The following is a 21,271-nucleotide window of genomic DNA, read 5'->3' on the forward strand; positions in this document are numbered from 1 at the left end:
CAGGACTTTTCAGCCAGGTGAGGAAGTTCTGGTGCTGCTGCCCTTGCCTGGATCGAGTTTACACGCTCAATTTTCTGGTCCATACGTGGTGGAAAAGAAAATTTGTGACACTGATTACGTGGTAAAAACCCCTGGTCGGAAACAGAAAACTAGAGTTTGTCATATTAACATGTTGAAACGTTATTTTGCTAGAAACTATGTCCCTCAGCTGCCTTCTGATGATCCGTTCGGGTCTATGTGTGCTGCTCCACCCCAGCATCATCTCTCTGACGATGGGCTGATCGAGAAGAGTGGCCTGATGCCGGCCGCCCGGCTGAGAAACTCAGAGGTATTAAGTGATTTGAATTGTTTTTTTGGCTCACTTGTCCGATTCAGCCCGTGCGGATATCGTGGGTCTAATTAAAAATAACTTGTCCCTCTTCTCTGATCATCCCCGCCAAACTTCGGTCCTATATCACGATGTTGATGTGGAGGGCCATAGACCAATAAAACAGCACGCATATCGGGTTAATCCGGTCAAACGGGGCCTGATGCAGCAAGAGGTAAACTATCTCCTTGAACATGGGTTGGCAGTCCCCAGTGCCAGTGCGTGGAGCTCTCCGTGTGTTTTGGTCCCGAAACCTGATGAAACCCCTCGTTTTTGTAATGACTACCGAAAAATAAATGCCTTTACAAAACCCGACTCGTTCCCGCTTCCCCGGATGGAAGATTGTATTGACAGAGTAGGCTCTGCCAAATTTGTGACTAAACTGGACCTGTTAAAAGGGTACTGGCAAGTCCCATTAACATCCCGTGCGTCAGATATCTCGGCGTTTGTTACACCTGACAATTTCCTCCAGTATACGGTGATGCCGTTCGGGCTGCGAAATGCTCCCGCCACATTTCAGCGGCTCATGCAGCAAGTCTTGTCTGACATTACAAACTGTGAGGTATACTTGGATGACGTAGTGGCTTATTCTTCCACCTGGACCGAGCATATGGGAACACTAACTAACATCTTTAGCCGTCTCTGTAAAGCCTCGCTTACGCTAAATCTCGCTAACTGTGAGTTCGGTAAAGCCACTGTGACCTATCTAGGCAAACAGGTGGGACAAGGGCAGGTGTGCCCAGTGACAGAAAAAGTGAAGGTCATTATTGAATTCCCGGTTCCAGAATCATAAAGAGCCTTACGGCGTTTTCTTGGCATGTGTGGGTATTATCGGGGATTTTGCAGAAATTTCTCTGATGTGGTGGCTCCTCTCATAATTAGAATCAGAATCAGACTCAGAATTACTTTAATAATCCCCAGGGGGAAATTGCTTTTTGTTACACACAGCTCCAAAAGAATAAGAATAAGAATATAGCGACTGTGGTGCTGCTGCAATACCAAAGAGCACCACTAGGTGGCGCCCCTGTGTTTAGTCACGGTACAATGAAGCGGAGAGTAGTGTCTACAGAGCGGACAGACCACTCTCCACTCCACGTCCACGACAGAGAGCTGTCACCATATTGTTTTCATGGCCTGTCTGTGTCGGTTTGTGCCTGTCTGTCTGTCCGTCTGTGTCGGTTTGTGTCTGTGTCTGTCGGTCTGTGTCTGTCGGTCTGTGTCTGTCCGTCCGTCCGTCCGTGTCTGTCTCGGCTGACCTCGGCTGTAGCCCAGGGGCCCCCTGAGGTCTGCCGAGGATTGCTGTAAAGAAAATAATGGTTAATGGCTACCTGTTATATCTATCTAATCCCTATAAACGGGTCGGATGGAAGTTTGGAGGATTAGCCACATCCAACCAACCAAGCCATCCTTTGAGTGGAAGCAGACGCGTGTATCAGCACACATGGGTCACTTGACGCATCGGGTGAGCGAGTCCCGGCGATGCTTCCCAGCTCCAGTAACAGGTGACCCTACAGCTCTACCGTGGTCCTATATACAAACTCTCATGTGATGTCACATCGACATCATACATGATGTCACAGTGAGAGAATCAGATTTAGAATCAGAATTAGAATCAGAATTAGAATCAGAATTCCCCAGGGGGAAATTTCTTTTTGTTAGCTGTTTCCCCGTTTTCAGTCTTTGTGCTAAACTAAGCTAAGCTAAGCTAAGCAGCAAGCGCAGTCTCATCAGCAACTGCAGCTAGTTTGTCTCTGTCCATCACCTGCAAGGTGGTCCCCTGTCACTAGCGTGCATTGGTTAAGCCTGTCAGTGGGGGTGGGGTTGACACTTAATGTGTAATACCTTATACAAATGGTCTTTTTTAAAACAATCATTCATGCAGAAAAACAAATCAGCATGTTTTCATATCATTAATATATTAATAAACTTAAGTGACTTTTCAATGATCCCAAACTACAGGGGATCAGTCTGAGCTCTGAAGCTCCAGAAACTTCCATCAGAATTGTCACTCCAGTTATATGAAATCTGGCACATTAAAAAATGACAAACCCCAGTGTAACTTACACATTGTACATTCAGTACAGCCACAGGCTGTATGCTGTAAACTGCAAGCTAATGTTGGCTAAATGGGCAGTAGCCTTTTACCTGGTCCACCAGATTTGTCTTGGTAAATGAAATTCAATTCCTCCTTCACAGGGCAGTTGGTGGGAACGGTCAGATGGTTTTAGGTGTGTGGAAACTCGTCTCTCCTCGTCGCCCCAACAATCCGCTGAGCTGAATGGACTCTTAATGTTTCCAAACTGAATGGACGGGTAAAAAGAGCAAGTGCCCTCTCTGTGCTCTGTGTGTGCTTTTAGATGGGACTGCGGTTGCCGAGCAACACTGACAAAAACCTAAACGGACGGTGCTTACAGCAGCCCCCCTTTGCTTGGTCACCTATCAGGAGATTAAGCCATTTTCTTGAGCAACCGCACTCTAAAGTTCACATCTTAAAAAGGACGTGGCTGGAAGACCTCTTGTCAGACTAACTGGCCTTTTCTCTCATCTCACCTCCAGTTTGACGTGTCTGCGTCCCCAGCGACTGGAAGAGTCTGTGAAATAAACGACCCCGGTTTGGGAGGAGATGTCCAGGCCGTTTAGGAAGGCGAAGGGAACGCCATCAGCACCTGAGGAACGAAGAAAAGACCATCTGAAAATCATAACGGGGACGTTTTCCCCTATTTGCACCATAAGAGACTGCAAAGGGCCCCTCTAACCACCAGGGAGCCCCGTGTGCTGCTGCTTTCTTTGTTCATCAAAAAAAGATTAAATAAAGAAAGTCATACTGAAAGGATTTGTATTATTCTCTTTTTCTAATATTTGAGAGATTTCATATTCCTGTAAGTAGTTATTTACTGTTTTCATATTGTGCTTTATTAGTTTAAAAAGTTTAGTGCTTAGTCATTCATTTTCATTAAGGGATAACAAAATGGCTGGGGGGGGGCAGAGTAAGATGTTGTTTTGGGACCCATGATGTTCAGAAACGGCGCCCCATAGTGAACACACACACACACACACACACTCTCTGTACCCTGGGAGTTGGGCAGGAGCAGCGTCTTTTCTCCAGTTTTGGGGTCGACGCTGTGGAGCCCAAAGTAAGAATCAGCGACGATCAGCTGACCGCGTCGATCCAGGCGGACGCCGTGAGGACGACCACACACAGGCTCATAGTCTGTGCTGCTGCCTGCAGACACACAGCATGGCCATTTTTAACGGTTCAATTACAGCCATCAGTTATACCAGAGTTTTAATCAAAATCAAAGTGAGTTCCCCACGAATCACATAAATCTCCACAAAAGACAGTAAAAGCACAGAAGGGGAAAAAGATATATGACATAAGCAGCACGCAGCCAGAGTCCCTCATCATAATTAAGGAAATAAATGGTGAAACAACCGAATGTTTACCATTTTCAGAATGTTTTTATAATGCAGTTTTAACCAGGACATTTTTCATTAGTGATTCATGACAAAAACACCGAGGACTGCTTCAGTGTTATGGATGAATTCAAGCTCTGACTCTTTGCTTACGAAGCTCATTGGCAGTCCAGGAAAGTCTTCACAGCACTCACTGCAAGAGTCCGTTTTTTAAAGAGCAACGAGTAACAGCAATATCAGGTCCTTCAGGAAAGTCTAACAGTGTACTACGGAAAGAGGAGAAGAGGAAGGATGTAGACGTCCCTGAAAAAACACCAGAAGAAACAGACAATAAAAAGACGGACCGCATTCTGGTAAATTCTGTCCCATCTGTGTGATGAGGGTGAGGCCGTCATCAGGACCGATCCTCCACAGCTTCCCGTCCACCGTTCCTGTGTATACATTACCTGACACACACACACACACACACACACACACACACACACACACACACACACACACACACACACACACACACACACACACACACACACACACACACACACACACACACACACACACACACACACACGTCAAACACGCAGCTTCCTCATGTGTTCTGAAACAGCTGCTATATTTTGTGCAGAGTTTTGTTCTAATCAGGATGAGATAGCATTCTGGTGGCCATGGGATGTTTAAAAAACCTCCATGGAAACCAGCATTAAAGCATACAGCACGTGTCCAACCCTTTTGGACACACTGAAGCACTTTAAGTATTTCTAAAGGTGCATTTTCAAGCTTTTCCAGCACCGTACAGCTGTGGTACATTACATCTACTCCAATCAGTAATGGCTCCCTCCGTCTTCTTTATGTAAAAAGCAAACTATTCAGTCAGACAGCGATTTATTCTATTAATGCGACAAGAATTTCAAGCAGCTTCGTGAAGTTTATTCACAATCCAAACATTTCTCTAACCTTGAGAACACCACATTAAAATTCAAGCATTTTCAAGGATTTCCAGCACCAGTACGAACCCTGATATTAATTCATCTATCAAAAGGTGTGGAAACGAATGTTACAAAGCGATTCTACTAATAAAATAATGATAAAAAAAAGAAAGTCTTTGTGTTTAAAGCTCGCTCTGACAGGAATAATGTACCTGTAAATATTTAATCCATATCATCTTTTTTACTTGTTGTTCCTTTCATAGGATCAGTTGTACAGGTCCATAGAAACACCTCTATAATTATGTCTGATAACTTAATTAGTCAACACATTAATACTTTTCTATTATGTAGGACTGAATGATGCTCTGGAGTGTGATCTCCTGATTTTTCACGTCTTATTACGTTTTGATATTTGTTTGTTTCTGTTTGTCAGTTGGTTTTTATCCATCTCTTTAAGGTTGTCGAGGATCCTCTTGAAAATGAGATGGTTCGTCTAAAGGGTTTATTCCTGATAAAGAATTTCCAGCAAGTCTGAAAAAAAGACTACGAAGCTAAAAACCTAAAGTAAATAGGACTGAAGAAATAATAAAAATGTGTCAGAAAAGCAGCCGTCAAAGCAGATAAATTGTCACGAGTCGTACAGCAAGCAACAAGGGACAAAATACCTTCTGTGTACACATGCAAAGGTCAAAGGTCAAAACCATCAGATGACCTCTGAGAGTTAGTCTGTCTACAAAGTTTAAATCACTTGTGTTAGTCCGACATAAAATCCAGCACCCTCACCCTCCTCATCAGCTGTGAAGGATTCTGGTCCGTGTAGTTTCCCCGTAAACAGCCTGTGGCCCTTCTGCAGTCGGGTGTTGACAGCCAGCGGCCCCTCGAGGGCCGGCGGAGGCCCTTTCAGTCTGGAGGAGCACATTTGGATGTAAGCGTTACCAGAGGTTCAGCTGGTGCTGAATTCACAGGAGGTTTATCGAAGTGAATACTACACAATATGCTGTGGTAATTAGTGGAATTAGATGAAAAACCTCAAACTGGATAAAAACATACTTTAAAGATTGAAAAGAAAATACTCATGAGCAGCCGGCCCACACTGAAATGTCTCGGATTACTATGATTAGCATTTTGGGACATTCATGCCCCCTTCAGGATGAGCTATAATAACTTTGGTGATTTTGCCAGTTAAATCTATGGCGTGTGTGTGTGTGTGTGTGTACTTACACATGTGGTTTGGGGTCTATGGGAGAAGGCAGCAGGTAAACTCCAACAGCCACTGCAAGCAGAGCCGCCAACAACGATCTCTTACCGAACCTGACAGACAGTGGACATAACAAACAGCCTCTTTATTGCCTCCAGCAGCACCCACGGTGATAAGCAGCGACTGCAGGTGTGTTTCTGGACCTCAGTCGGACCCAAACGGTGCTCCCCTGTGTGACATCAGTCTGCTGGCGCTGAGCTTCAACTGAACGTCTGATGCCTCTCTCTTTCTTTGGATCTGCGCTTGTTCTCTGTAGTCGTCAGTCTCTGTTTGTTTGGCCACAGTAACCATTTGCTTGCAACGCTAGCCGTCACCAAAGAAAACAGTGCGCCGCTTGCAGACCCACAATGCTAGTGTGCATGCTCCATAGGCCCAAGAACGTGAAACTTTTATATCAGATATCATATTAGGTACTGATATTTTCTACTCTACACACTTTATTTAAACTATGAAAATGTGTTAAAATATACACACACACAAAAAACTAAAACTATATTTAACTTTCTTTGATCTGTGCATATACAACCCTTTATATAAACTCAAATTGGCTTGTTTTTCCCCTTAGAGGTACTTATTTCGATGCACATTCCAATATTAAAAACTTGAAGGGTCTTTTTAAAGCTGCAAAATTAAAACTTTCCTTTCTCTTGTGTTTGCGGTTCACAGTCTGCAGTTAATAAGTCAACAGTGTGAACTTTGGCATGTGGAAGATGTTTCACACGGGATCTATGATATGGAACACTGTCACTGTTACACAAAGCAGATCCCATCAGTCCAAGGGTCCGTTTGTCACACACAGTTGTGAAGCAACTACAGATCAATGTTCTGTTCGATAAATAAGATTGTAGAGTTCGATCACTGTGAAGGAATCAAGCGTAAAGGAATTCCTCTGACCTTTCCTGCCATGCACCATCAGCTAGTTATTAATCTAGATCAGTTTGCATAGTCCATCTCCATTTTTAACCCCCATTTCCTCATTGCTGTCTTATTTGCATTTTTTTTTTTTTAAACTGAAGTTGTGAATCTGCTTTGCTGCTAACATGATTCATATAGTCACATCTTGGAGGGGCTGACTGAGCAGCTGGAGGAGGACAGAGAACAGAGATGATCCAGCAGTTTGTGCCAAACTCTGGTCAAAAATGTTTGACTTTATCTTGGAACCTGCATGTGCTGTAGATCATTATGAGCTATATTTTACAAAGTCTTTGGGAGTAAACTCGTATATCAGGAAGCAGGAATGTGTTTAGGTCAGTTTTGTAGGAGTTTAAACCACCTACCGCCCACAGCTGATTACTCTGCTAGATTAGCTTCATCTGTGGGGCTTGATAGCTGAAGCGGCTGTTAGAGTTTGTTTACTTATTAAGATTATTTAGATGACGAATATGATAAAGTGATTAATGCCGAAAAGAAGTGTGACCCTTAGAGGGTGAAAAAATGACTTTAATTGATTTTCATTACAATGCCGTTGCTTTCACAGCGACAATTAACAGATTTTTGAACACAGTTTGGCGACGCAGACAGTCTTCATACCAGCGGCGTTCGCAGAGGTTAAGAACCACTGAAAACAATTTCTTTCTACGTTTGAATGAAAAGATATTCAAGTGTCAAACTTACATCGTTGAGTTTTCAGCCAGTGTCGCTTCTTCCTGTTGGATAACACAGGTCCGACTGAGGAGGAAGATGAATGAGCGTCGGAGAAACAGAGCAACAGCACCGCATCCGGTGACGACCTTCAAAATAAAAGTGTTGAGGCGCAAGTTTCCGGTCCGTTTATTTATTACTTTTTTTTTTTTTTTTAACGAATCAGTGTTTTAAGTTAAGTACAAGGGAATTATACTTTCAAGTAAGAGATATTTGTTTATACTTCGTGTCTTGTCCAAATTAATACGGCAGACGTAGACCATGCCAGCTTTAATATGTTCCCCAATAATCATTTTATACCTCTGCTTGTGGGTGTCAAATAGCATCTGCAAGTACGGTATGATCTAAAGGTCTTCAGGGTTTCCCCTCCTCATTATTTAGCCAAGGTGTTGGCATATCCTGTGTCATGGCCTGTGGTGGAAGAAGAACTCAGACCTTTTACTTTTTTAGTTAGTTAGCAGCCAAAGCATGGGAGAGACACTCTGAGCTTTTACTTTGAAGGCAGCGCCGACAGGCTCACTGCTGCAGCTTTACATCAGGCAGAGTTTAGTGTGGGAGTGTGAGACAGGGGGGGGTGCCACTTGTTGTCTGTGAGGGTATTTGAGTCGGGGTCAAACAGAGGGCAAGAGGAGGAGCTGCTGCCTGCAGCCAAAATACAGAAGTGAATAAATGACCCCATCCACTCTTAATAAAGTCACCCCCAGGATCAACTGCTCTGCTGGGTTATTTAAGGATTTGAAGATTTTTGCAGTCAGTCTATTAATTAAACATGAAGCTGGAGCCTGGAGACACTTAGCTTAGCTTAGCATAACGAGTGAAAGCAGGAGCAAACAGCTAGCCTCCCTGTTCTTCAAGAACAAGAACAGGTGCTAGGCTGGCTCTTTCCACAGGTTTGCAGCCTTTATGCTAAGCTAAGTGTTTAGCACGGGGCACGCACAGATATGAAAAAGGTTATCATTCTTCTCATCCAACTCTCTGCAAGGAGGCAGATAAACTAAATAATAATATGCTGAACTATTCCTTTATACCACACTTTTAAGACAAACGTTAAAGAGGTTTCAGATGAAGTTTATGCAGGTTTGGGATATTTTTAAAAAAGAAATGCTTTTGTGAAATGTATCTGCAGCTCTGTTTAGTTTTACGTTAATTTAGTAAAATTCTTTGTAAGTTAAATATCAAGCTGCATTTAATGGTTATTTGGTCGAAGGTCATGTCTTCAAATATCTTGTTTTGTTTGATATTCTTTAAGGATGTTCATTCTATAATGATAAAAATATCAAAATAATTGTTCACTCAAGGAAGAAATTAACAGACTAATCTTTCAGCTCTTGTCAGATATATCAAATACAGGATAAGCAATTTGCAAAAGAATTCCATTGGTGTTCCTTTTGTGTTGAAGGATGAAAAGCCTGAGGAGCAGTTACATCACAAAACCTCATTAAATCAAAAGAAGAAGAGAGCAAAATAACTGCAACACCCGAGATAAAACATGCATGAAGACATCTGGACACACGAGCGCGTTTTGCTTTAATTTCACCTTTAATAGCTGCGGCCCGCCCTTGAGTGAGGAAAGGCCACACTTGGTAATGATTCAAAGAGAAACAACAAGAAACCGACAAACAGAAACCTGCCTCGGTGAGCTGTTCGCCTGCAGAGAGAACTGCAACATCTGATGAAACCCTCCGTCTGTCCTGCAGGTGTGTTTTTCTGTCTGCTGCTGTCAAAGCTTTAGAAAGGCACTGCTGACGTCTGAGCTTTCAGACCTGAGCTCAAAAGCCAAAATTCACCAAAATCTTTCACTAAAAATACGGCTTCTACTGACTTTGTTCTTGAATAGACATTGATTAAAGTAGAAATAAGAGGGCTTCAGATTTTAAACCATCTCTGAGCTTATTTTCATCCTTTCTTAGATTCTAAAGACAACAATAAGTTTGGATTTTGCGGCTCAGGTCCGAAATTAAAACATGTGACCTTGTTTTCCTATCAAGTGTAGAAGAACAGAGTGAACTGCTGTGTTTTTGAGCTCAGATCATGTGAGATAGACCTGATGAATCATCTGTTCTCTATAGTCAGTCCCTGCGTACAACAAAAACAGCATAATTGAGAGAAAGATACAATAAAACGGCAGAAGAGCTACTGACAGATCTTTGGCATTTAACATTACAGTTTTCTGGCTGTTTGAACTAGAGACAGATCACACAGAACTGATACTAAGAAAATTGGAGACAAAAGGCCAGTTAACCAATTTAGGAGCCTTTGAGGAAACAAAAGTCCAATTAGTGGCTGTTCTGGAGCTTTCAGTCACATCAAATAATCACTGGACATAAGTTACATTTTTACACAACCGTTTCCAATGTCAAAGAGTCATCTTTGAGCCTCAGCCTTTAAACCAACATGGATGAAAAGTCCTTAAACGTGCTGAAAAAATGGAAATATATGTATGCTATAAATACTCTATCCTTTAACACCATATAATGCCGATATGTCAGATTTATATCTACTAACAGTATGTAAATATTTTAAGATGCATGAAAATTGTTTTGTTGAAGTCACCCTTGGGACTCCATAGCATCAGACTGACAGACTAAAAAATAAATATTCTTATCTATAGCTCTATACCTATAAAATACATTTCTAAAATATTGTAGGATGTGTTATTGTTATACAACTCAGCCAATTGGACAAAGAAATCAGTACGAAGGCCTTGACAGTTTACCATTGTGGAAGACTACGAAAACCAGGAAGCGCTCACATGCAAAACTGCACAAAATTGTTGCTGATTAATTTTCTGTTGATTCAGCTCAAATATCTCTTACGGTGGACTGGAGACAAATAGGGCTGCTCAGGGATGTGCACTTTAGTAGATCAGGCAGATACGCTGCAGCTACTTTGATAATTCAGTCGTTCTCAAATGTGAGGACTTGCTACAAAAAAAACTGTCTGAATATTTGTGGAATCTTGCCCTTTGCACGCTCTATGACTCTAGTTATGATTGAACAGCCATAAAAACAAGATTTCTGAACACACACCAGGTATCATATATCAACTCTTCATTCAACAACACTACTGGCCCAAAAGCTTTTCATAATATATAGATTAACGAGCCTAATTTATGTTACTAGCACATGTGACAGCGTTTGAAAAATAGTATTTGTTTTCACCGACCTTGTCACGCCAAACATTATTCTCCAAATGCCATCTGACCCACTGTTTCATCTACAATAATGCATGCTTTAATGCTGGACAGCCCAGTAGTGTTGTCAGTAAGCATGAACGTACACAAAGAGACAAACAGGAACACATGCGAGATTCAACCCAACGTTTCACAGTCTACAGCTAACTCCGAGCAAATATACGGAAGCTTGATGAGATCAAAAATAAAATGAGCTTAAAATAAACTTAACTTCTGTCACACTGTACTTCCATTTGTTAGAGAAAAAAAAAGGAAAAACATATAATTATGAGTGGAGCTCATCAAAATAAGATTATAGTATATTAGATGTTAAGGTAAAATACAGAGTGTGATGGTGGTAGTTTAAACAGGAGAAAAAAGAAAAATCAAACCCGTCTTCCCTGAATTCAAAGTTAAAGTGCCCAAAAAAAAATTATTTGATACAACTAGTCTGGTGTGGTGTGTTTTAACAGCTCAAGTTGTTTGTCAATTAAACAAACAACAACATGGCTTTAAAATTCATGAACTGTTTCCATGCAGACTTTCGCATCAGTTTAAATTGTTTAATATGGAAGCAAAAAGAGACCATAATAGTTTGAGCTATATAAGTTACTGAATACCTCATTTATCAGGCTGAATTCCCATTTTTGAAATATCCAGAAGCATTAATGTATCATGTTTTGCAAATTCACAGCAGGCCAATTGTTTAGGTTAAAAGTTCATCTTGAATTTTGGTGTTTTTATAATGTTTGTATACACATGAATTTTCCATCTGAATTTGTGAGCCCTAGTCTTAATAAAAGTTTACGTTTTTCCAGTTGCCCATAAATGTCAATTAGGTATTCTGCTGCATGAGAGATTCAAATCCTTATGGCCTTATTTTGCTTCCACAGACTCAACCCAGTGTTTGATAGAAGAATAAACAAGGGTTAAAACCCCTTTAAATAAAACTCTAAACTATATATGGTTTTCCCTCCAGTGGGAAGAGGCCTCTAATATACTTTTGCTCCAGGCAACGCCACAAAAATATCTTTGGTTACAACAAAACAGCTAAAATAAATCTAAAGGATAATCGATGCATGTTTGACACAGAAATGAGAATAGTTGCAGTATTTCTCCACTAGATGGTGGCATTGTACAACTGTTTTCTACAATGAACCACAGCATCAGTTTGACTTCATTCAGTACCTGCAGCTCAAAAAAGTGAAGCATTTGACATCTTTTTGAATGATTTGCGACGCATCTGAACATAGTTTTGCTTGTCCACATGATTGTCTATGTGATTTATCTCTATTTGTTTGTCTGTTGTTTCCTCAAATATCTGAATAAATGCTGATTCGAAAAAGCAAAGATTCTTTCACAAAACTACATTGAAAACAAGCCTCTTTGGTCTCTACGCCATAAGTGATTAAAGATATGTCGCAAAGAGAACATTGCATATATATATTTAAGGCAGCTATTTACTTGCAACACAATCAAAAGGCCTTTATGGCCTCATAAGGAGCCTTTCATGAACTCTTAACTGCACAAAAAGGCCTTCTTTTACACTTGCTAATGCATATCTTTCATTCATTTGGTTTTTCCATGCTTTAATTTGTCCTCTTCGCTATACTAACATCCTTTCCCTCTTTCCCTCTTTAATATTCTTTCCTTTCATCCACCAGAAAAAAAGCTGAAATGCTGACAAGGAGGTCAAGGCTGCACGTTTCAACTTGAGATAAGAGCACAAAAACACAGGCGTTCTAAATGAATGCCTGCAGACAGACGGACAGGGGAACAGCACAATGCAGCCATTTTCCCTTCCCTATTCTCTGCAGCTATCAGCACTTACAGACCTCCTTTTCTCTCAGCTGTGGATTATTGGTGCTTTCTTAAATGCAAAAAACGAACGAGCAGTTAATCACCGTAACTTGCGGTTTGACGAAAATCCTGTCATTGTCCTCAAGGTTATGATCACACTACTTTTACGACAGTCTTTCTCATGTACTAGAACATGTCCTCTTCTTTTTTTTTTGCTCCCGTATCTGATATTCTACTTCCTTTAAACTGCTCAGTCAACTTCCAGAAACCAGTCCAATCTCACTCTTGCCTGCTCTGACCGTGCAGGGTCAAAGGTCAGGGGTCTGTCCAAACTACATCTGTTCATGTTTCGCTAAACTCTGCTGGTGGAGTGGAAACAAACACAGGCTTCAAATCCAACCAGTTCATCATTATCATCCTCAACTGTCTTCACTTACACTAACAAACAGAATCTTCACAACCAGAACTGAATTACTTTCTGAGCTCATACGCTTCGATTTGATTCTATTATTGTTTTCCTTTACTGGAAACCTTTCTTCTTTGATTATGTGTCTTGTGGAATTTGCGTCTGCCCGTTTTAAGTCACATTAAACCTGAAATATATCTGTCAACAACATTCAGTTTCAGGCCACCTGCCTGTGGAGTCTGAAGTGTGCCTGAAGACTGAAGAATTAAAAAAAAGCTATTTTAATTGATTCATTTCATTTGCAAATAAACTATGCATAAAAAATGTAAATGTAAATACATATCAAATCATTTTTAAACTATTTTTTTAAACATTATTTTCCATATCATAGTCATAAAAGGTGATTAAAGCAAAAAAAAAAAAGGAAGTAGGCTAAAGGATTTTTCCCATTTTGCTGCATATAGAGGATGGCATATTTGTGGTCTGGGAAAATTAGTAATGAAAATATTGTTAAGAATGAATGCTAATGAATACATTTATTAGACCTTTTCTTTTTACAATGAAATTGCTGAATTAATTTAAAAAGTCATTTAAATTGTCATTTTTGTTTTTCCCTTTTCTAATGTGTCTGCCCATTAAATCGAAATTGTTATCATTTATTTGAAATATACGATATATGTAAAGCACATTTTTACTAGTGAATCAAACCAACCTACTTTTACCAGGTACAAAAAATATATATATAAATATACTCAATATATAACAATACTTACTCTGGCAGTAAATATTTAATTATGTCGTTTACTGTGAATTTCTATTTATATGTACAAGGAAGTATAATATGTATTTATAGTGTTTGCTGCTACTTTTGTTGATTTTTTTGTGTGCTATTACTTTTCCTTTTTTAAACTTGTTTGAAATCAAATCTAATCTAAATGTAAATCTGACCTTAATCTAAATGGTTTACATGTGATTTATGCATTTATAATAAATTTAAATGTAAATATTTGTACACGTTGCCCCTTGTATCTTCAGTGTTTTCAGTTATTCCACCTTCATGTTCTATCAAAAGTAATGAAAATATAGTAGAACAAAAATACATCAATTTATCAGTTTAGATTAGAATTCAAAGTCAGTTTTTTGGCACACTTGAGACTCCAGAGACTTGAGACTTGAGACATCTTTACTGCAGATATTCCTATCGTGTATCTGTAGCTGCAGCCTGGAGATGGTTTTGATGCACATACTAGTGGTTTGTGATGCTCCTGCTGTCTGTGTATTTACCTCTAGTAGCAGTCAGGATGAACTATTCTCCATGTCTGTGTCAACAACCAGATTGGTGCTCTGCCTCTGTATAATAAACTAAAATAAGACTTTTTAGTTGCAAGAAAACAAAATAAAACAATAAAAAGCTTCACCCATATAAATTAAGAAAAAATTATGTACAGACCTTTCAAACAAACAAATTAAATAAAACTCTGACTCAACATATGGCTTTGAGTCTTTCACAAGTTTAAAGGATAAACAAGGGGGAAACAAAGAGGAAACTGCATAAATTACGTGACAGCAGGACAGAGTGACAGAGGAAGAAGAGAGGGATGGACAGAGAGAGCGCGAGAGGATGAATGAATATGGCACAAATAACTAAATCTTTGGTGTGTGCAGACAGACAGACAGACAGACAGACAGACAGACAGCAGTTTGAAGTCTTCAATCCAGGCTGAATCAAACTCCAGTCGCATCCATCTGAATTTTGTTTGTTAATCCCTTATTTCGTTCGCAGTCCTTCGCTTGCCGTCTCTCCGTTTCTGTCCTCTCGTAATCTTTACATCATCCCTCTTCCTGTCTGTGCCATGCCTTCTTCCAGGTGCTGGATCCTCTCTTCTCATTCTGCGTTCATGTCCCTCTCTCTATCAAGATTTACACTACGTGTTTTCCTCTGAGGAGTTAGACATCACCTCCTCTGCCCCTCTAGGGGGTAGTAGTCCTGTTTAATGGAGGTTAATCCTCTAAGAAGGCCCTCTGACCTCCCTCAGCGCCTCCAGTAGTCTCTGGCGGTAGGCCTCGTAGCGGCGAATAACCGCCTCCTTCTGCTCATCCTCCTCCTTGTCGAGGATCCGCAGGAAGTTACTCAGCTCTGGGATGGAGAACGCGTCCCACTGAAGAGAGGAACAAGCAAATAAGCTGTATTCATACACCACAGTTCAGCATTTTACTTGTTTTTTGAATGTTTAAGGATTGGAGCTATTGTGGTACTTCCTTTTTTCTTCTTCATAATTATTTTCTTCTACTGAATGATGACAGTGACTACAGCATATTGGGCCATTGTAGAAAATGAATAAATAAAAGAAGGAGAAAGAAAAGAAAGATACTGTGAGTAGTGGAGGGTCGGAAAGAGAAGATGAAGGAAAAAGGAGGAGGAGGATGCAGTGACCCAGGAGAACATGAGGGGGAATAATAGGAATAAATCCACTGTACATTTTCACAGACAGAGAAATAGAGGCGGAGTGGTGTGGTGTTAGTGTTACCATGACTTCTCCAGTCTGTTGTTCTCTCAGTACGAAGCTGAGTGTGTCGGTGTCGGGTCCCGCCACCAGACGAAGAAACAACGGCTGCTCGCCATCCGCCAGTTTGCACACATACACTGCAGGACAGACACGCATACGGATTGATTTAGTCAGTACAGTTGTGTTCCATCAAGTCACATACGTGCAGCCACCACTGTGGTCGCTGCCGTTAGATATTGCACTGTGTGTGTGTGTGTGTGTGTGTGTGTGTGTGTTCATATAAACAGGCTTGGTAGAGGATGAAAGGATGGGTGCGGCACATCAACGACCACAGTAATTTACAATAACAGAGAAAGAGAATATCATCAAAGATCAGACCGCTGAACTTTTAGGGCCGATACTACGGTGGAGTATTAGGGCCACAGAGAGGGAAAATAATCCAGCACAAAGTTTTCCAAAAGTCATAACATTTCATGAAAAAAAGTTGTATTTTTTATAATACGATTACATGAATAAAATCCATTTGCCCTTCTGATATTTCCCCTCAAGAATAATACAAAATTATGACCTTATTCTCATAATACGACGTTTTTTCATAAAATTACGTCTTTATTTATAAAAGACGTCCAAGTTTTTTCCCACAAAGTGGCCCTAATACTTCGTCATATGTTACTGATACTGATAATCCTGGCCAATACACTTTTAAACCTAAACCAGGTTATTTTACAGTGTTAAAGATGATATATAAAAACATTTCTGAACACTAAAACTCACCAGAAAGTGCATCACTACATAATGTCTACATAAAAATAAATCAAACAAAACTATATCAAATTAGAATGAAGACTTGTCAGATGCACATAAAGGTGCAGCCTGTGTAAATAATCCACATGTTGACAGAACGTAGCTTAACCTCACACTGAATGCCCATCAAATAAAAGAGGAAGAGGCCATGTGACACAGGAAGGGAGCAGTGCAAAACCAACTAAACATTATAGGAATACTTTACTTTTTTTTCTTTTTGGGAAATATATTCTTTTGCATTCTTTCCGAAAGTAAGATAAGAGATCGATGTGTGTATTAAATATGAAGCTACAGCCGGCAGCTCGGTAGAAGATTTACTGAAAGTCAAAGACAGGTCTACACCACGGTTCAGCAAACACCTCATATTCCTGATGAAAGAGCAGCAACGGGACATGACAAATAGTGTTTAATGCCTTGAATGAAAGCTTCACCACACTACAGCTTGGGAACTATATAAATGAGCTCATGTACATAAGTCTACATACATCTGTTGTCAGGCTCGTGTCTAGAGACTCAGGCTCACTGTATGTCTCCAGTTAGGAGGTAAAACCAGACCAGGAGTTCACGTGACTGCAGTAACATGCATCCTTCAAAAGGGAAAAAACACCAAATGTCTATAAAAGTCTGTGGGCAGAATGTTTTACAGACTTCAACCAAGAAATAAAACTAAATACACAAATTCAATAAATTCAAGTGACTTCAGATCACGTTTTACTGTATCAGGCCCATAAACTCGATGCTTTCCTTTTTCGGAGACGCTAAATAGACTGAAAGATAATATTTGATACCCGACGACCCCTGAACAGCTGCTGATTCATAGAGAGTGTATTTGTGTGTGTGTGTGTATTAATATACATGCGTGGGTCTTCCTGATGGGCTGTTGATAGTGGGGAGAGCCCAACCAGCAACATGAGGGCGAGGCATTCAGAAATACACACTCACATGCCCTTCACACACACACACACACACGCACAGATCATCCACACTACGTCAGTGCCAAAGCATCTGACACCGAGCTTGGCATGAGTGGCATGAAACAGTGTCTCCAGCCCTGTCACTTTTCCCTGTCTCTCTATCACACTCACACACTCACACACTCACACTCACACTCACACTCACACTCACACTCACACTCACACTCACACACACACACACACACACACACACACACACACACACACACACACACACACACACACACACACACACACACACACACACAGTCAGGGGGCTCAGCCTTACCCTGCTCCTCCCTGCGGTAGCGCTTGTACAGGGCATATTTGGCCGGGTTGTCTGCGACAGTGAACTTGCCCAGCAGGGCGATGATCACCTGTTGACACACACACACAAGAACAGAACACTCATTTAAGCATCATTAAAAAACACTGATGTGAACTTGGTGATGATAAGCTCAGAGACAGCTAACCGCAGAGGTTTAACAAGCTAAGCTGAAAACAAACTGGATGATTACTTCGTACAAAGCATTTTTTTTATCTTCCACAATCTGAAGATGGCGTATTTTTTCATTTTTTGTTTTTGGTTTACTTTGGTGTTTTAAAGGCTTAGTTCAGATCCAACACAATATTTGCGACCTAAATCACACTGTAACACAAAAAAAACTAATCGATAAAGGCAGCAGTAGACCAGCAGCCTCCATACTCTGTGAGGTAAAATTACTGTTGAGTGACTGAAGAGAGTGATAAGCCGGCTGTTTTTTTACACAAAAAGGTTCTTACAGGTCTATCTCACAGGTTTTTACACCATCAGACCATGCTACAACTGACAGCTAGGTAGCTAATACAATATGAACATTTCTATTTGAGTTATAATACAAATCAAGGTTTAGTTTCAGTTTAGGTTCATCAACATGTCAGGAAAGAGACTAAAGTGACTGAAGCCAATCAAGTTTTTAATAAAACTTCCACAGCAGCCCGCTTCTGTTAAACCCCGACCTCGACCTGTATGTCATCAGACCCTAATTAAGTTGTGCTGAAGAGTGTGTGGGTGAGCCACCTGTCTGACTGTGTTATTGGAGCTGATGTGGAGAGTGTTGGTGACTCCTTTGGGCAGATGGAAGGCCTCCTCTGCTAAGGCCCCTCTCCCTCCTCTCTGACCCCCCCGCACCGTCACCGGCCTCCTCAGGTCCATCTGGACTTTGACGAAACCAGTGTACACACCAGTAGGATTCTGAGAGAGCGAGAGAGAGAGAGAGAGAGAGAGAGAGAGAGAGAGAGAGAGAGAGAGAGAGGTCAATAGGTCAAGTTTGACACTGAGTCTCTGAGTCTCAAGTTTGGCAAAATCAGCATTCAAATTCTTGATTTCAGACAAAAACATAGTGAATCTGCAGCATCTTAGTTTCTTGGTTGGGGTGGACGGAGGTGGTCCAGAGGTACAGTACAGATCCCCCAGTTTTCATTGTTGCTGTTGTGCCTGTTGTGTTTGGTCGTTGTTCACTAAACTCACTTGAAGAACATTAGATTTTTGTTCTTGTAATTTTGTGAATTTAATCTCAGAGTACGTTTGAGGTTTTGTTTGTCATATATTTACCACATAACTTTAATCTCTGAAATTTACCATTGCTTTCTCAGATTATTGGCCCCATAACCCTGGCTCTGGTTTTTCGTTTGTCTTTTTTTTACCTCCAGTAGCTCTAATTAAGGCATTGTAAAAATGTGGGTAACACTAAATCTAAATCTGGTGCAAAAACTAGCACTGAAGATGGCAAATGAAAACGTATGTAACATGAATTACAATCAGAATTGTATCAAGGCACGTTAGGACAGAGCTATAGTGCAGCAGTGCTATATGATCTCCTTTCAGACGAGAGCAGTTCAGCCAATAAGTCCAGTGTGTCCAGCAGGACAGATGGTCCCAGACAGAGGAAGAGCATCTTAATCTCATTACTCCGTGTGGTGCCTGGAGGACTGTGCGTGCAAGTGGATGTGTGTGAGGTCAGAAGTGGACAAACCAGATCAGTATAAAGTAGACAGGATGACAAGGAGAAACTTGCACCATCACAGATGAAGAGATAAAGAGACAAAGACACATGTACAAGACAGCATTAGGTGTGGGTAAAACTACATGTCTGCAAGCTTCACAGTGATCCTATCAGGTTGGGCGTTCAACATCTAGACTTATTCTGAGTAATTACAGTTCCCCTCCTTTGTTGACCTACCAACCGGCTGACTCAAACACCGGTTAGTTGAAACTGACAATAGCTTATTTCGTTTAAGTTTGAAACAAGTTGTTGATTGCTATATATTAGACCCAACAAAGGCCTTTACTTACGTGCTGCTCCTTTTAAGAAACAAGAAAACCCCTTTTTCATAAAGTCATATCAAATTTAAGAATTCTAAATTTTCTTACCTGACAGTGCAGTGCCTCCTCTTTGCCTAAAACACTTCATTTTTACTGGATTTAAACAGAGTTAGACTGTCTCATGGTTTGAATAAAACTTCAGGCACATTTCGCGCTGCCAAGGAAAACAATGTGGGGGAGAACAATAGCAGGAATAACATCACATCACTCTGATGTGACTGCTGAGGAATGCTGGGAGCAGGAGGAAGGCAGCGTGGATGTTGAAACATCAGCACACCTCAAATGTTCAGATTTACAGTCTGCATGACTGTTTGGATGTCATGTTTGGACATCGCAGCTGTTTCACTTATATTTACATCCAGATATTTTTCTTGTCGGAGGGATAGAATAGAGAGTTGATTACAGCCTCTCTCTCTCACAACTTACACAGTTTGACTTTGGAAAGACAATTGACAATCTCTCTTGACAAGGATCATTTAGCAGCTGTTCCTCAGAGGATGCTCCATCGTATGGGATTGCAGATGTTCAATTTTATATTGTTATGAACATCTTAAGGACTTAAGATCATTTAAAGGATTACTTCAGCTTTTTCACATCTGGGTTAGCTTCACCTGTAGCCACTACATGGAGTACAATTGCTGATTTGTAATACTTCAGAGCAACTGTGCTTGTTTTTGCCACAGACAGGCTCAGATTCTTATTCTGTGTCTGACAACAATACAGAGAGGATCCCTACAGAGACAGCCCTGAAAGATCCCTTTTTGTCTTATCATATGTTTCACAAATATTGTGTTGGCAGACAAAATGGACAACCTTAAAGGGATTGTTGGAGTGGGCTTTGAAGTGGGCTTGAATGAGGCATTTATCCATAGTCCGTGTACTAGATTTAGAGAAGTAGACAGGACTATCAGCCCAGATGGTAAGCACTGTACTGCTGCGGGCGTGGGCAGCAGAATAATGTATAAAAAGTCATTATCACTTCAAGTGTATGTTATATTTAGTATATTTTCAAAGCTTGACCTTGCTGCCCTTTTGACAGGAAACTGAGGCCATTATATCTGTCTATGCTCTCTTCAAAGCCACCAGACTCCTTTGACAAAAACAATAAACTTACCTTGCAGAACACAAAAGTCTGATTGACTGCTGCCTCGATCAGTTACTTTGTGGGTAGATTTGGATCCAAACGTAAGTGTTAAAACACCTAAGGCACTCAATAACACAAACAAACTAACTGATCAAAACCAACTACTCCCCATCTCTGTGAGATAAAATTACTGTTTTTTGTCAACGGAGTCTGGTAGATTTGAAGATAGTGACCTAATGTCGGGCACTGGTTTAACAAAAAGTATCTTGCAGGTCTATCTCTATGGGGATGCTTTCCACATCAACAATCTGAGCTTGTCAGAGGAAAAAACAGTACTTTTAGTGGACATACTTTGACGACTTAGGCAATCTACTGGACCGATTCCAAAACTCTATGTACTTACCAATCATTACAAACCCAACACATGTGAAAATGTGACCCAGCTTTACAAATACCAGAGTTATTCTTTAATTGGAAGACCTTGTAAATAAAAACAGATGCATCATTGTTGAATGGTAGCAGTTTAACTGAAGTGGTAATTGCATACAGAACATGTGCCTCGTACAACATGTTT

At 40.7% G+C, this 21,271-nt stretch overlaps 2 protein-coding genes across 2 annotated transcripts in view; both read right to left on the reverse strand.

Annotated features, from left to right (window-relative positions):
- LOC139222262 (adipocyte plasma membrane-associated protein) overlaps positions 1–6,256 on the reverse strand; it is a 35,084-nt gene extending 28,828 nt beyond the window's left edge. The window contains exons 1-6 of the mRNA XM_070854235.1: positions 6,120–6,256; positions 5,929–6,018; positions 5,491–5,612; positions 4,126–4,227; positions 3,438–3,590; positions 2,918–3,033 (exon numbers count right to left, since the gene is read on the reverse strand). Of these exons, the coding sequence (XP_070710336.1) occupies positions 2,918–3,033; positions 3,438–3,590; positions 4,126–4,227; positions 5,491–5,612; positions 5,929–6,018; positions 6,120–6,256 (720 nt within the window). The remainder of the gene's footprint in view (positions 1–2,917; positions 3,034–3,437; positions 3,591–4,125; positions 4,228–5,490; positions 5,613–5,928; positions 6,019–6,119) is intronic.
- Positions 6,257–13,924: 7,668 nt separating this feature from the next.
- The window catches only part of rassf3 (Ras association domain family member 3), a 62,915-nt gene continuing 55,568 nt past the window's right edge, over positions 13,925–21,271 (reverse strand). Inside the window, exons 4-7 of the mRNA XM_070853512.1 lie at positions 18,309–18,482; positions 17,538–17,625; positions 15,513–15,628; positions 13,925–15,143 (exon numbers count right to left, since the gene is read on the reverse strand). Of these exons, the coding sequence (XP_070709613.1) occupies positions 14,994–15,143; positions 15,513–15,628; positions 17,538–17,625; positions 18,309–18,482 (528 nt within the window). The 3' untranslated portion in view covers positions 13,925–14,993. The remainder of the gene's footprint in view (positions 15,144–15,512; positions 15,629–17,537; positions 17,626–18,308; positions 18,483–21,271) is intronic.

Source organism: Pempheris klunzingeri, chromosome 22 (genome assembly GCF_042242105.1).
Source record: "Pempheris klunzingeri isolate RE-2024b chromosome 22, fPemKlu1.hap1, whole genome shotgun sequence".
Lineage (NCBI taxonomy): Eukaryota > Metazoa > Chordata > Actinopteri > Acropomatiformes > Pempheridae > Pempheris > Pempheris klunzingeri.